Genomic DNA, 16622 nt, shown 5'->3' with positions numbered 1-16622 from the left:
TTTAGAATATGTTGTAATTTTGCATCCAACAAAAAGTGGAGGAAATTCACCCATCGAAGTATTTTCCCCTCATATAATCCAACTTTCAATAAACTCCTGAAAAGTTTGGAGTTTTTTAAAAGTTGGTTGATGTGTTTATGCACCAAATCCAGTGTGTGTGTGTGTGTGTGTGTGTGTGTGTGTGTGTGTGTGTGTGTGTGTGTGTGTGTGTGTGTGTGAGATCATAGTTTTGATTCCTTTAATGAACAGAAATAAAATGGGATTTTTCTGTACCTTACCAGCTAAATCACAGATCAGAGCTAACCAAATCAAAGATGTCCGCTTCTGATATCTGGCTATTTGATTGACGCAGCTCTGATTTTCATTTTTGTAAAATGCAAACCAGCATAAGCTACTCCCCACCCGCCCCATCACAAGGGTTGCCAAATTCTCTGTATTTGTTCTGGATAGAGCCTCTCATTACTCAAACCTGAGACTTTTTTGTTTTGTTTTGTTTTTTTGTGGAGACGAGGCAGCTTATATGATAACCTCATGTGAAACTACAGGAAAAAAACTGAAACAAAAACTACAACCTGCTCTTTTTGCTTTTAGTTAAAAAGCAACAACTTTCCCCTACTGCTTCAAAGAAACAATATTTTAATTGTTTGGTATATTGTCAGTTTTCCTGTTCTGCTCATTTTAAAGTAGCTCTGAGAGTCATGTTAATGAAAGTGATGCTTTCCTCCAAAAAATGTTTTGGTGGAAAAAATTTAAGATCACATTCACATGTTTTCAATGAGAAACCGGGATGTTCTCTGGCGAAAAACCGTACATCTGCAAGAAAAAAAAAATTACGGTTACCCCTAATAAACACATACATTTCTGATATTAAAACCTGGATGTTCTCTGACATCGCAAAGTCGGATTTTGTAAGAAAAAAACCTCTTAAATTTATCAGTTAAACCTGACCTGGAAGATTTAGCTGTTGCACAGAAAAAGAACCAGAATGCACCTCAAAGTATCTAGATGCCTGTCCCCTAAATTTACCACCTCCATGTTGAAGGACTTTTTTTTTGTCACAAATGTCTGACTTTATAATCTCAGTAAACTTCTAAAAAAAACATTCCTGCAAATGTTTGACTTTATGATGTCAGAAAGCATCTTTGTTTAATGTCGCAAACTTATGCCTTTAGCCACGAACATTTTTTATTTTGTCCTCGAAAATGTCCAATGTTTTGACATCAGAGAATAACAAAGTGTCTTTCTTTTCAAAATGTGAAATCAATCTGCAGCATATTGGCAGAAACGTACTCCTTTTGCTTTTTTGCTTTTTTTTTCTTTTAATTGCAATGACCGCTGGTCGTACTCGGGTACTTTCTCTGGCTTATCAATTGAAAGGATTTTATCCTTTGGGAGTCAGTGTGACGGGTAGCATGTTGATTTTGAAACTGTGACTTTATGAAACCTTGTTACATGATCCATGCCTTGTGGGAACAGTTCCAACCCCAGCGCTTCAGTAGCTCGGAGTTGAGTTAGTTAAAGTCAACATCAACACACACACACAGGACACAGACAATCATGCGTGGACACACTCTCACCAAAGGGCAATTTGGAATTGTCGGTTAAGCTAACTAGCATGTTTTTCAGATAGAGGAAGCCAGAGTACCCAGAGAGAATCTAGGTTTCCATTGAGAGAACATCATGGTTCTTTTTAAGATGAAAATAAACTTTGTTAGTTCCACAGATCTTCCATTCGGTGCTCACTTGAACAGGTTCGCTGAACAAACTCTTTACCTCTAAGTCGATCTCTGTTGTGCAAGTCGGAGCCAAAGTAATCCCTGCGGTTTTCCGTCGGCTCTGCACTGCCATGAACAGGTCTAAATCCAGCCTCTGACATAACGTACAGCCTTACAGATCTGTCTGGGAAAAACTCTCGTATCAGGCTACACGAACAGGAGGAGAAATCCTGCTCATTTTTTATTTTTCTCCCCGCTCCACAGCGACGGCTGCGAGCAGCTGGAGGGCCAAGGCAGCATCCAGGACAAGATCACCGTGTGCGCCACCGACGACTCCTACCAGATGACCCGTGAGAGGATGTCTCAGATGGAGAAGGACAGCTGGAGCCGTTCGGCCATCGAGATCAAACCCGGAGCCACGCAGCCTAGTAAGATTAGACCGAAGGGTCGCATGTGACGGGAAAATGTTGTACATGAAAGCCTTTCTCTGTGGAGTGGGCAGAAACCTCAAACACATTGGCTTTGTGTACAATGGTCTGTTATAAAATCAAAAATAGCAAACTAAGTAGCGCCAATAAAAATAATAAAAAAGTCTGTTGGAATATTTCTGTAAATTGAACAACAGCACTGCTTAGATCATTGCTCGAAGCTGAAAAACAGGCGTTTTTCCTCTTGCGATGAGTAATGAAACCAGATGTGCAGGCTGGCCCGTTGCTTATAAAAGTCGCGTCTGCAATATTCTTGTTGGATTCGGCTTTTCGGTCCAGTGGTTCAGAACCAGTTATCGTCATTGAGAGCAGGATATTATGTTAATGTTTGTGACTCAAACGTATGTAGTAAAAAAACAAACAAACGCATACTCTGTTTCTGCTGTCTTTTTACTGATTTTCAATAAATCTTTGCAGCAAATTCTTTGTTAAACAGTTAAAAAGGAAGTAATGCAGTATCATGATTACCTGAAAGGGACTTATGGACGTTAAAGGTGACCTGTTATGCTTCTTTGGAGAGGTTAGGTTAAGTCTATGGGCTATGCAAACATGTTCATAAATTGTTTTAATAAACAATGAGATTTTACTCTGCTCGGTTCTGCCTTTGTCGAGCTCCTTTCAGAACGAGCTGCTTTAGGGCCTCTGTCACTTTAAATCCAAATAAGCTGCTGCTGGCAACTCAACGTTTACACTCGAACGTAAAAATGACTGCAACTACACAACCACACTTCTTTGAAAAGCAGAAGTAGAGCCTCCTTAACAACCAACAAGATTTTTGGATAGAAAGTTAACAAGAAAACACTTGTCTTTTCCAGCAGCCATTGTACAGAGCATACAGTGGTAAAACAAGCTGGCCAAATGTGCTGGAGCTCATCTTGGGTTGCTAGGTGACGGTGCGGTGTGATTCAACAATCGAGAGGTTTTTGAAACGGCTCATTTTCCAGACACTGAAAACATGAACTTATTGCCAAAAAACTGCTGGGTGTTTTTTATTATTAGTTTTTTTTAAAGAGCTTGGAATATAAATAAAACATCCAAAATGTGAACTTTGCATCATCGGTTCTCTTTAAATATAAGGCAAGTGAAGTGTTTTCTATGCCACATGATCAGAATCCAATTTTTGTGCACTTTTGTTTTTTCTTTTTTCAATCGTGGAAGTCAAAGTCACCTTGCACCGCTTTAATCTTCAGAGAAAATAAACTGGACAGCTACAGTCTGTACTTCACTGTTTGTCTCTGCTCCAGCCCTTGCTGGAGTTATGCAATCATTTTCCTCTGCCCATTTCTGGACCCCGACGTCCAGGCCGGAGCTCCAGCTGATGTGGACCAATTTCAGACTCCGTAAATTGTGTAACGTGAGCTCTTCAGCTCGAGATGGGAAAGCAAGTTGGAGTGTATGGCCAATTTAAGTCGCTCTCTGAACACTGCTCTGACTCTCAAAGCATTTTCCACCTGCAGAAACGCATCAAACATGTCAAATCTACATCTGACTCACATTTAGTCACAGAGTTAATTTGCAATACTTCAGTACCCCTTCAATGTCCGCACATTTGGCCATGACACAACCACAAATTTAGTCTGACTGAACGACACAAAGCAGAGGTGGAAGGAAAATTGCTTTGAGGATAGAATAAAAAGAAGAAAAATGCCCCCCTCTTTACCCTGATACACCTAAATGCAACGCAGTGCAGCCGATTGCCTTTGGTTCTTTTGTATACAAAGTAGGAGTGCACCAATAAATCGGGTGCTTTACCGCTATGTGACTTTCCAGATAAAAAAATCAAATCAGTATCACCTAAAATCGGAATTGGCAGGTCAAGAGTTTTAAATATCGGTGAGTGACCAGAAGTTTGCGCCTCAGTGGAAATGCAGTTGTTTTCTGAAGGTTTTGGAGGTTTACCGGACAACAGGTCAGGTAGAACGTTGTGGAGAAGCTCAAAGCGGGGTTAGGTTTTCAATAGGGCTGAAGCGATTAATCATGATGACTCGATTATAGAAATAACTTTCAACTAATTTAGTCATTGATTAACTGGAACATGCAAACTCAAATAAAAGGCAGTCTACTGAAACAACACAGTCAGAGCAGCGATTAAACCAGAACTGTACAAAAATATACATATTTTGCATTTCCAATGCAAAAACTTACATGGTTAAATCTAAAATTCTGTAAAATGTGGCAATATTTTTATCCAATTAGTCGACCATTCGTCAGAATAATCGATAGAATAATCGATTACTAAAATTGTTAGCTGCAGCCCTACTCAATAATATCCCAAACTGACTCACTAGCTTGGCAAGGAGAGCGTTACTCAGAGCAGCAGCTATGGAGGAGCTGCAGAGATCCACGGCCTAGAAAATCTGCCGTTAATAGGGGAGACACTGAAAAAAAGTTCTATAAAGTGAATATAAAGGTAGGAAGTTTAGATGTAAAACGTTTCTGTTTTATCAGATTCCGTCTGTGCGGTGGCTACAAGTCCTAGTGCTGTTACTTATACAGGTCAAATCATGTATTAACCTTCACCTCATTGTTAGCTGCTCATATTTACATGAAACCCATATCAGCAGATGACGCATAAAGCAGAAAGGTTCAGGATGATAACATGGTAATATAGCCTTAGGCGGACACACTTCAGTGGTTGAACAGAAACCTTTCTTTTCCTGAACTTTCCTCCCCGCTCCGACCTTTAAAGCTCAGATTAGCCTGCAGCAGGATTAGCACAGAGAGAAGACGGCTTTCATGGCTCAAACGTGCCTGGTCTGCCTGGAAAAAAAAAAAAAAGTACGCACAAATCAATTATATACAGAGTCTCCATGCATCCTTAAAACGTCTTAATAGATGGATCTAAAATTTAGCACATAAAATGTCTTAAAATCATTTTAAAGGGTAAATTGACTTAAATGCAGGTCTTTGGTGTGGCGGGACTATTTAATCTTGCATATTCTCATATAGATGGGATTCTGCCAGGCAAAAACTTGAGCAGCACACAGATGTTTTCCTTGCGCCTCACTCAAGGCAATAGAGGCTATGAGTAATTAGCTGCTAACAGCTAGCTCGCTTTTTTTGCATCTATCGTGATGCAAAGTTATCGCCCGTTGCCCGGACGACATTCGTCTTTCCCATTGGCTCACTCCTACTGCCAACCCATAAGATGCTACATTCATTTTGTGCAAAAACGCTTGGCACTACGGAGGTAAACACTGTAGAGTCATATTTTCACCTTCCTAAAATAATGACCTAACTTATTTGATGTCAAAAGTGACTTTGTCAAAAAAATAAATGAATAAATTACCACCTCTTTTTGCCAAATGATTATAGAAACAAACAAAAAAAAAACCAACAACTTTTGGCCAAAAAAAAAAAAGCTTTAGGCCATTAATTTAGGAAGGTGACAATGTGACTCTCTACAGTCTTAACCTCTGTAGTGCCAAGTTTGTGAGAAACACAAAGCTGCTGCCGAGAGCGCAAACAGACCCCAGAAATGTCATCGTTTTTGCTACGCTTGATTGTAATGCAGCATCGTTCCCAAAACATTCCCAAGATTTATGGTTTGGGGGGTTTTTTTGGTATTAAACTTAATTAATTGAAAAGGGTCTTTAAAAGTCTTAAATTTGACTTGCCGAAACCTGCAGAGGGAAAGTGTTTGCTGTACTCATTTAATTATCTTCTAATGCACAATTAAAAACAATGAAAACAACAGTTCTCCAAGAATCCAATGTGGCGAAATCTGAACGGCCTCAAATTGACCAAACTTCTTCCTGCAATTTCGGCTCATTCCCAGATAAAAGCGTCAAATACCAAAAGAGATCCGCTCCCCTGACTGCTCCTGAAAGTAGCTTCTTCAAGCAGCCGCCCACCAACCGGAGGAGCTGCGGCGTGCCGACCCCCACCCCGAAGTCCCTGAGGGAATGCATCATCCACCTGCTGGCCCTCAAACCTTACAGGAAACCAGAGCTTCTCCTGTGGCTGGAGAGAGAGCGAGCCTCAACAAAGGACAAGGCCGAGCTGGGAGCCGTGCTCGACGAGGTGAGAACCACAAACTCCCACCACTGCAAACGTAAACGGTTCACACAGTTTGTAGTCGACAGCTTTACAGCATATCGATACCCCTTGCAGTTTGTGCTCACATTTTGTCACATTGTAAACTAAAAAAATCGATTTATTTCACTGTTGTTTTTCTTGTGATACACCAACACAAAGTGGCGCATAGCAGTGCTTGTACATTTGTATTCTGAGTTAACGATACGCTCAACAGCAAATAAATCTGCAAATAAAGTCTGCCTCTTCCAGATTCCGTCATCTACTAACTATTTTTTTCACACAGTCACCTTTCAAGTTTTCTCACCAATTTTCATGTGAACTTTGACTGGACCATTCAACACACACACACACACACACACACACATGCTTTAATCTAAGGCATCCCATGGTAGGTCTAGTTTAACCTCTAGTTGTTTATTTGGGCTCCAATGTTTTTTCTAAGTGGACTTTAAAACACGAAACACTGCAGGAGGATTTATATCAAGGATCCTGTATTTTCTATAAATACTCTAAATGTGTGAACTGCTTCATGTTGGTGGTGTTTTGTATGTTTGTGGGGGAATAATGTATGTGTGTGTAAACAGCTGATTTATTAGTTGCAGCCCTCCAGCCTGCATGTAATCCAGAAGGCTGAGTTGTAAAAGTAAAATTACACTTCGGTTTTACCTGCTCCTTCCATTGTGGTTTTAAATATTAGTACAGTCGCTCTTGAGTTTTATGTACTTTTTCCCTGCGCCACCTCTTAGCAGCATTCATTTCAAGCCATTAGTGACCCAGTCCACGCTTTCCATTCAAAACACCAAACCAAAAACCTTTATGGGGACTAAAATATGTATAACAACTAAAAACTATAAACAAGCATCAAGTCTAGCAGACCAGTTTGGATTTTTTTTTTAGGGTTCATCCGGCTGTTTTTGATTCATGCGTGTGTTATTTGTGTTATTTTCTTTTTTGTTGTTGTTTTTTGTTTTGCACTGATCACATTGGTGTCCGTCTTCTGTCGTCCCTCAGCCTGTCGATGCGTGTGCTTAGGCGAGTTGTGTAGGTTGTTGTTTCTAATCAGAGCAGTGCTATAATTGCCTCTTCAGAGATCCTGCCTGCTGTTGGGCGGGCCGCCGTGTCAGCAGGCATCACAAAGACGGATGTCCTCAGAGAAAGGCAGTCAAATAGGAGGCTATCGCTGACAAAGAAACTGTTGGTGTCTCAGGGCGGCAACAGCAGCAGGGGGACAGTTTAGCTTCTCAACATGGCAGTTTTCCATCTGGTTCTGACTGTGGATCATTTTAATGAGGAAAAAAATTATCAAAAATTCATGGTTTTTATTGATGATGGATAGGGCTGAAATGTTTAATCATGACGAATCAATTATCAAAGTATTTGTCCACTAATTCAGAAATCAATTAATCACTAATTGGTGTACACGGACCCAAAACAGCCTATTTGCTGAAAGAAAAAAAAAATCAGAACTATTAAGTTATTAAGCCCAAACTGCACAGATTATATATACATTTTGAATTTAAGATGAAAAAAAAATGTCGACTGTCGATGCATTTTAGCCAACACTCCTCAGGTTGTATAGTTTTATCTTCACCTGAATCAAATTCACTAAAGAAATGCTTTGTTAATGTTCATTTTCTTATGTGAAGAAGGGAGTTATATTCTTATTTGAATCTTATAATGTACTCTAATATGAAATAGTCTTATGTGATTAAATGAAAAATGAGTTGAATGTGCCAATTTTTTTAATCCGCTTAATTGATTGTCAGAATAATCGATAACTAAAATAATCAGCCTAATGGCAGCCTTCATAATGTATTGAGTGTTTTATAAATAGTCAACAAGTAAACGTTTGTCAACCCCAAACCAAATTTAGATTTTTCCATTTGTAGCCAGAAGCAAAACGCATAACAACACCCCAGGGTGGCCTGTTTTTTCATTTTCTGAATAGAAGATTCACGAGGCTAAAGAATTTCTCTCATAAATTGTTCTTATCTCGCATAACTTGGCACAGATTTTGTTTATTTTTCGACGACGTTCCCTCGCGTCGTCCGTGTGCTTGAGCGCGCTCCAATATTCTCCAATCCTGACGCAAGACGTCGGATCATCTTCCACGTTGCTCCGCTGACGGCCAGAGTTTTCCCCCGTGTTTTAGGTGGCCAGAGTGAATCCCAAAGACAGCAGCTACCTGCTGAAGGACGACTTCTACAAGCACGTGCAGAGGGACTGGCCGGGCTACAGCGAGGAGGAGAAGCAGCTCATCAGCAGGCTGCTGTCCAGGTGAGTTAGAGGCCCGGCGCCAACGACAAGACAAAACACAAAATGAATGGAGTCACTAAAACTATAACAAAACAAATGCATATTTTGGAAATATCTTCAGTATCTGCTAATCATTCTGCTGTGAGAGCACATATATCTTGCTAAGCAGATGCTATCTTTGTTACTGCCAGGGACTGACTTTATTTACAGCTCAGGCATGGAGACTTTTCCGCGTGCTTTGAGCTTCAGACAGGTGCTAGCCCCCCTCCTACTGTCGGTCTCGATCATTTCTTTATGGAGGGTGATAAATTTGCGAGTTTGGTTCGACATTTTCCGAATTCCACAGACGGCGTGTTTTTATGGCTTTATATGTTCTGTTCTCTTTGTGTGCTTAACAGGAAACTTCAGCCCCACATCAGCAATAAATCACGCAACGTTCAAGCACACTTGTCAATGCCTGCGACCCCTGAGGACCCAAGCGCAGCGAAAAACCCAGCTGTGGTAAATGGATGTTTTCTTGTCACTAATCTTTATGTTAGCAGGATTCGACAGTGGTAGTTTAATTTAAAAATGTTGATGTAAAAAATCAGCCAACCGTTATAGTGGCCTCTTGGAGTACTGCTGCGTTGCATTTGCTTGCCAAGTATTCAGCTCAGACCTTAGTTTAGTTTATTTTGCCCACTATATATTTACTTTGCTGACAAGAAATGTAGCTTGCTAACTAAATATTTAGTTTGCGGCTAAATATTTAATTGGAGCTAAATACTTACTTTTCAAACTAAATATTTAATTTGCAACTAAATAAAATGGTAAATTTGATTTGTTGCACAGTGCTACCTGAAACCTTAATGTCGTTTTACATGAGCAGCAGCCATATTGGATGCTGAATTGTAAACCTGGGTTGGCTTGAAGACCTCCGACTTTTCCAGTCGGTATTCCAACTCTTTGTTTGTAATTATTTTCCAAGTACAAATGTAACTCGTCATTAAACTAAAACAAGTCCCAGTTGGGGAAAAAGATCTTATTACTACATAGCATTAACATCAACAGAACAAGAGTTAACAGGAAACGCACCATTTGTGTTGTTATGACGCATCAAATTTAAAAGTTTCAGTGACGGTTTTCACTGAAATGCTGCAGTCATGTTTGGGTAGACGGGTTCCCTTTAATACTTTATCACTAAACAAACCTGACTTGATAAACACTCGTTTCTTTTTTTGGCAGTGTAATTCAGAGCATTGGAGAGGTTGTAGCGACATTTTGTATGTAGGATTGAAGGATTTTTCTGAGAATGTTTCAGATGCAATTATTTTCTCTGTTTTGTTTTTCCATTTGCTGCCCTTTTCTTCCCCTAGAAACGTTCTTTACCCCTGGACTCACAGGAAAGACTGGCTGCGAAGAGGCAAAAACTTACAGACCAAAGGTTATACCAGTCTGCGGCAAAAGGACTCGCAAACACTAAAGGAGCACATGATAATGCAGCTGTGACCTTTGACCCCAGTCTCATCTCCGTTGCTGAACCTCAGCTGATCGGTGGCATTCCTGGTGACCCCTGTGGCCTAACTGTGGCCCACGGTGGCTTTCCTTTCGACCACGGCCTGTCTGACGGACATATTTCTGAGAAAAAAGAGCAAGACGCCAATGTTAACAAGCTGAAAACGCCGCAGGGCGACTCTGGCTGCACTCAGCAGCAACTCCACAACAGCCAGCACAGAAAGAAGAAATCTAAAAAGCACAAAGAAAAGGAGCGGGAGAGGTTAAAAAGTGACAAAGGAGCCGAATGGCTGCAGTCGAGTCCCGATCTCAAGCAGAACCCAGAAAAACTTGACAGTAAGTCCTCTTTCTCTTCTTCTTGTTTTTTTTTCTCCATATGTTTTTCTTTAGCTCATTTGCATTATTTGTATTTTGCTTGCAAGCAGTATTCTTGTAATTTTGACTGAGCATTGTACCTGTTGCCACATTGTCACAGTCTGACTTTTGGAGGGAACCCCAAAAAGATGAATTTTTTGTGTATACTGTGCATGTTTCACAAGCCTTTCACCTCATATTAAAGTCGAGCTCATTTTACATGTGCTGAATTATTAACATATTGGCCGATTTGTATTAATTTAAACTACACTCAAATACTTGAAAATTATTCTCTTTTTGGAAGCACAATGGAGCCATCTACCAGATTTTTTTTAAAACAACCCTCCTTCAATTTGTACCTGCAAATGCGTAGGCCTTCTTATTAGGTATGTTGCAATAAGTGATAATTAAATTAATTGCGTGACAAATTAATAATTCTCATTTGCATGATTTTGTGTTTTTCTCTTTTCTCTCCATTTCTACCAAAGACTGAATGGCTAACGTCTTCAGTCTGGTGGATTGGTCTCAACCGGCCATTTTATATGAAGGACAACTTTGTCTAGAGACTTAGTAATTTATTTTCAACATTTATAAATGTAGCCCAGTTGCAGGGTTAATTGTTCTTTAGAATTTAAAGCTTATTGAGATTTGAGAATGTGTTCTTACATGTTTATGCCATTATCATTACATTACTTAAAAATGGTCTCAAAACAATAACATTGTTTATCGCGACAACTTCTGGGACAATTTATCGTCCAGCAAAATGTGTTATTGTGACAAGCCTACTACCTATTATGTTCTGTAATTTACATGATTTTTATTTATCTTTTTATTATTCTGGGATAGGGCACCGAAACTGGCTCCAATCCAGGGGCCCTTAATCTTCTAAATCCGGCCCTGGTCAGAGCTGTTGTTGCTGCACTTAACATATGAGTTTAACCACAAACACTGAAAACCGATGACCAGAGAGAGGGCTCTGAGGTTATCTGACAGCAGCATGGGCGGTGTGTTTCTGCTGTATTATCTCTTGAGCGTGGCAGTGTTTGCTCCCCTGAGCCAGCCCCTCATGAGTCCTCGCTGTCTTCTGTGGCCGAGTGACTCAGAAACGGCTCCAGCGGAGCGGGAGGTCCCCCGACATCCAGGAGCTTTTATCCCGTCTGCGCCGACCGAGACGTGCGGCACAAGCACCCTGACGCTCCGCGGTTCTCAGGGAAACCAAAACGCAGAGCTTAGCGTTCGGACGATAGCCGAGCCTCGTGTCGATGATTGCACTGACTCAACTGCAGTTGATTGAATTTTCTTAATCTCGTGTGTTTGCTGCAGATCCTGACAACACAAGTGCTGCGGCCTCCGAGGAGAAGCCGGATTATATGCTGTGAGTGTAAAAAGGATGTAAAGTAACTGATCTGTGTGCCGTCTCTGCTGGTGAATGTTGTTTTCCGCTGACGTTAACTGGACAAAAAACAGATATTATTAACAGAAGGTGTTTTTTTTTGTGATGAGTCATAAGCTTATTGTGGAATTTTCAGGACTGTCTTGCTGCCACCTTGTGGCAAACTAATGCACTGCAGTAGAAGAAAAGCAGATCTGTGGAACAACTTTAGAAAACAGAAAAAAAAATTGACAGCTAAGGCTTTGTACACACATAGCCAGGTGTTTATAAAGAAGAATAGGCTCAAAGAATAGACTTTAAAATACTGTTGTTAGTTTATAAATCACTGAACGGATTAGCACCACAATACATTAAAGATCTGCTGTTATTGTATCAACCTTCCAAACCTCTCAGGTCTTCTGGTTCTGGTTCTGCTCTGCATCCCCAGAACCAGAACCAAACGAGGAGAAGCAGCTTTCAGCATCTATGCACCACAAATTTGGAACAAACTTCCAGAAAACTGTAAAACAGCTGAAACACTGACTTCTTTTAAATCTCAACTAAAAACCCACCTGTTTAGAATTGTATTTGAAATGTAATCAATTACAAATTTATGGATGGAACTTGACTTAATGCTTTGTTTTGATTATTGATTCTATATTGCATTGTGTTTCTGTGTTTGTAATGATGTAAAGCACTTTGAAATGCCTTGCTGCTGAAATGTGCTATACAAATAAAATTTGATTGATTGATTGATAAAAGAAAAATCTGCATCATATTGTTAACAAAAGTAATATCACACACCCGCGATCAATTTCAGAAACGTTTTCATCCACATAAACTCACACAAATATCTCTCTGAAGCTTGTTATAAACATGCCAAACACATAGGGGGCAGTGTAGTGCAAAACTATAACCTATCAGCCAATCAGATTGCTTCACAACAGCCACAACTTCCTGTTAGAAATTAAACATGGTGCCAGAAAATTCATTTGTGTGGAGATATAAGAAGGTACTTTTAAATGACTTATTAGAATAAAAAGTTAATAAAACTCAAGACAATGTTCATTGGGAATTGTGTCGAAGCATAATGGCGCATTATTTGTCGCAACACTCTCTGTTTTCCCATGTTCATACACACGCAAACACAATTACAGAGTTTTCTGAGCTCTCCAAGTTTTTATAGATAATTGTTTTTAGTGGTATAAAACTGATATTTTGTGTGAAGTTTAGGCCAAAAGGCAAAAAAAATATTGATCAGTTTTCCAAAATACCTTGCTGCTTGTGGACTAGGCCTAAGATTAAAATATAAACAAATTAACATTTGAAGCTCATTTATTCCTTAGAACTTCCACATCCATGCTGCCATTTTCACCTCACAGCTTCACTTCCTCACCAAGTGTGTGTTGGGTTTTGTGATGTCGTTGCAGGGCGTACAGCCCCATCTCAAGTTTGGAGCAACGGCAGCGATATCAGGAGGATTTCTGCACAGAGTACGACGAGTACAAAGACCTTCACTCCCGGATTGCTGCCATAACTCACATGTTTGTTCAGCTGGGCTCCAAGATCAAAACTCTGTCTCCTGGCACACGGGAGTATAAGGTACATATCTACAGCTTATCAGAAACAAGGCCAAACATCACATCTATCTAGATGTGATGTTTTGTACAATCTAAATCAACTGTAATAAATTGGCAATTCTTTTTTTTGTTTGTTTGTTTGTTTGTTTGTGTAGACTATGGAAGACCAGATACTGGAAAAGTACAGCAAGTTTCGGAAGGTAACGGCTCTTCAGTGCTTAGGTTTATGTTGGATTTGTACATTTCTTGTTGCTCTACTTTTGTAAAATCTTTGTTTCTAGCAAATTTCTAAATGTTACATCTTAATAAGCTTTGAAAATGTGAAACTTCTATCAAATTTCGTCACATTTCACCTATAAGCATCAGTAAGAAGGAAGGCTACAAGATGACAGACCAAGACGAATTATTTGCAATATTTGCTCTTATGTATGACGGTTAATGTGACTTTTGGTTTCTCACCAAAGCGATCATAGACCATAACTTGACATGGAGTAAAGTTGAGGCAGCAGTGTAGAAGTAGGAAATACTGCCCTCTGCAGGTGGGAGTTAGCGCTCACTTAAAATCAATGCTTTTGACAGTTTTTGCTGAAAATTTGCAATAAACTTCACAATTACACAATAGAGTGAAATTGTGCGGCAATATGTTGGTTTTGCACAAATTTCCACAACTGTGGAATTGCAAAACCATGAAGGGGACCGATTGATGTACTTTAAAAACAAATGTGTGTTTTCTGTATAGATTTACCGAACTGTCCTGACTCGCTGTCTCCTTCCTCCACAGAAGTTTCCAGGCTACCGGGAGGAAAAGAAGCGCTGCGAGTATCTTCATGAAAAACTGTCGTACATCAAACAGCTCATCATCGACTATGACCTCTCCAAGCCCTCTTCATAGCATTCGTTTGCTTTTGTTTTTTTTGTTTCTTTTAAACCGTCAACTTTGCATACCCAACATGAGTTCAAAACTTTTATGCCAGTGACATAAATGGCTTTGAAAGGAGACTTCAGCTTCCTCCACACACCTTTGCTAAAGCCCCAGACAATTCTCCAGAGTTCTCGTAATAAAACTGAGCGAAAAACCACTGGAAGGTATTTGGTTGGAATTTTTTCAATGTAGTTTTTGACCTTAACTTATTTACTTTGCTCTTTTTGACACTTGTGAAATCATTCCCTTTATATTTTCTTTTACTGCTTCTGTTTTGTTTTTGGTTTTTTTGGGGGGGGGAAGGTTGTACTTTTCATTCCCCTAAACATAACTAATTGTAGCGGAAGTCATGCTTTGAGAAATAACCTTGTCTGGGGTAAATGGGAGAAGCAGCCCACATGTGAGCGTAAATGAATCAACTTCATTCATTGCTCACAGTTTTTAATACTTTTTTTTTTTTAGCTTTTGTCAAAACGGTGAGTCACGGTGTGCCGGACTTTTTCACACTTTGTCACAACAGTGAACTTTGACATATTGTATTGGGATGACATGCCACAAAGCCATGCATAATTGTGAAACGGAAGGAAAAAAGATACATAGTGTATTTTTTTAACAAATACAGTGAAAACTCTTAATCTGAAGAAAAACATTCCCGCAGCATGATCCTGCCACTGTCATGTCTTAAGGTTGTTCAGACTAATACTCAGTGTTAGTTCTCTTTGTTTTGTTTTTAGTCTCTTTTGGACCAGACCTTCTTTGTGGCAAAGTCTGACCAGAAATTTCAACAAAGGCTTTTTTTCTGCCTATTAAGGCTATTTTATACTGCTGAACACTCGTTTTGTTATTACTATTCCACTTTGTCCTGCTTTAAACTTCCCTATGACATTCTCCATGACCTGGTCTTCATGATGCTGTTTGGTCACTACCTTTCTCTGACAAACCTTTGAGGCCTTCACTGAACAGCTAGAGGAGATTTTGTTTACTAGAAAAGTGACTTCTAGAGATGTTTGTTTGCACTGGAGTTTATTTAGGGAGGGCAGACCACGTTTGATGAGATTTTATTTCCTTAAAGACTATAAAATTATATGTTACGTTATGTTGCATTGCGTTACGTTGCGTTGCTTCTGTTTAAATCCCAATGAAATACATTGAGGTTTGTGGTTGCAGTGTCACGAAATGGAAAATGGCTTCACGTTTGTAAAGCCAGACGTGTAGCCGAACTGGATTTATCTTTTTAACGAGATTAAAATGACGACATGTCACTTTCTATTTTATTTAGATTCCCTTTGAAGAGAACAGAAAGGGCTTGGTCGATTCACTGTAACCAACATCCGTGTTGTCTCCAAAATGCACTTATGTTTAAAGTATTTATTAACTGCATTCCCCTGTCTCTGGAGCAGCTGATGGTAAATGGACCAAAATGCCTAAACTAGCACATCTGCTGAAGTATTTCAATCTAGAGAAGAAAAGAACCTTCAATTGTTTTTAATTTTTTTTTCCTTTTGCATTGAACTACTGACATATTTATTTTTTAACCTATTTATCTCTGTCCTGTGGCATTAGTCATGTGAGCTTTGAAATCAACGTGTTGATAGGCATGCAGCCAGGGAAAGATTGAAGAGCATCATCTCATTTACTCCTGTCCTCAGGTTTTCTTGCTTCTATTGCCTTTTACAGATTGCGTATTGATTCCAGAATGATCCCTGCACAGCAGATTCATATGGCCTTGGTTTTTTCTTTCCCCAAGACGGAATCCGTTTTGGCAGCAGTCGCTCACTATTCTTGCACCTTTTTTTAACTGAGTGTCATCATGTCAGAGACAAAGAAGCCTTAATGTGAAACGTTTGGACGTCGAGGTTTTCAGACTGCCAATATGACGAAGAAGAAGAGGTCATTATACACACACGTATCAATCTGCCTTATTTTACTATCAACACTTTATTAGGGTTCATTAGGTACTATCAAAATAGTAATAGTCAGTAGTTCATTTAGACATGAGAAACTACCGTCCTCATCTGTTTCATTTATATCCCCTCTGGTACTCAGGGGTCCTCATAAATAAAGTAGATATTTAAGTATTTATCATCAGGATCAATGTTATGTTTCATAAATCTGTTTTCATGATATATATATATATTTGTTTTTCTGAAGCATTAATGTAAAACCCCCATAATGATTTCCCCTCCCTCCATTCTGGATAAGTGTTGATCATTTTCAGGGGACCAGTGTGTGCTGCACAGGTGCTGAAAGAAGAGCCTGTCTTGAGGAATCAGAGGAGAGACTTTGTGCATTTACCAATGTTTACCTTCTCTTGTTCTGGTATGAAAATTTCAAAAATAAAATGTTTGAAAATTTAAAGTCCTAATTGCCGTAAGTCTTTTACTCGCCCTTTAAGTTTGATAA

General features: G+C 39.5%; 1 protein-coding gene across 1 annotated transcript in view; it reads left to right on the top strand.

Annotated features, from left to right (window-relative positions):
• Window positions 1–16577, top strand: part of LOC114143224 (RNA polymerase II elongation factor ELL-like) — a 32356-nt gene extending 15779 nt beyond the window's left edge. Inside the window, exons 4-12 of the mRNA XM_028015066.1 lie at window positions 1980–2143; window positions 5982–6226; window positions 8394–8518; window positions 8896–8998; window positions 9853–10327; window positions 11669–11720; window positions 13148–13319; window positions 13453–13497; window positions 14079–16577. Of these exons, the coding sequence (XP_027870867.1) occupies window positions 1980–2143; window positions 5982–6226; window positions 8394–8518; window positions 8896–8998; window positions 9853–10327; window positions 11669–11720; window positions 13148–13319; window positions 13453–13497; window positions 14079–14189 (1492 nt within the window). The 3' untranslated portion in view covers window positions 14190–16577. The remainder of the gene's footprint in view (window positions 1–1979; window positions 2144–5981; window positions 6227–8393; window positions 8519–8895; window positions 8999–9852; window positions 10328–11668; window positions 11721–13147; window positions 13320–13452; window positions 13498–14078) is intronic.
• The last annotated feature ends 45 nt before the right edge of the window (window positions 16578–16622 follow it).

Source organism: Xiphophorus couchianus, chromosome 4 (genome assembly GCF_001444195.1).
Source record: "Xiphophorus couchianus chromosome 4, X_couchianus-1.0, whole genome shotgun sequence".
NCBI lineage: Eukaryota > Metazoa > Chordata > Actinopteri > Cyprinodontiformes > Poeciliidae > Xiphophorus > Xiphophorus couchianus.
The sequence above is the reverse complement of the archived record's forward strand: the minus strand, read 5'-3'. Positions and strand labels throughout refer to the sequence as shown.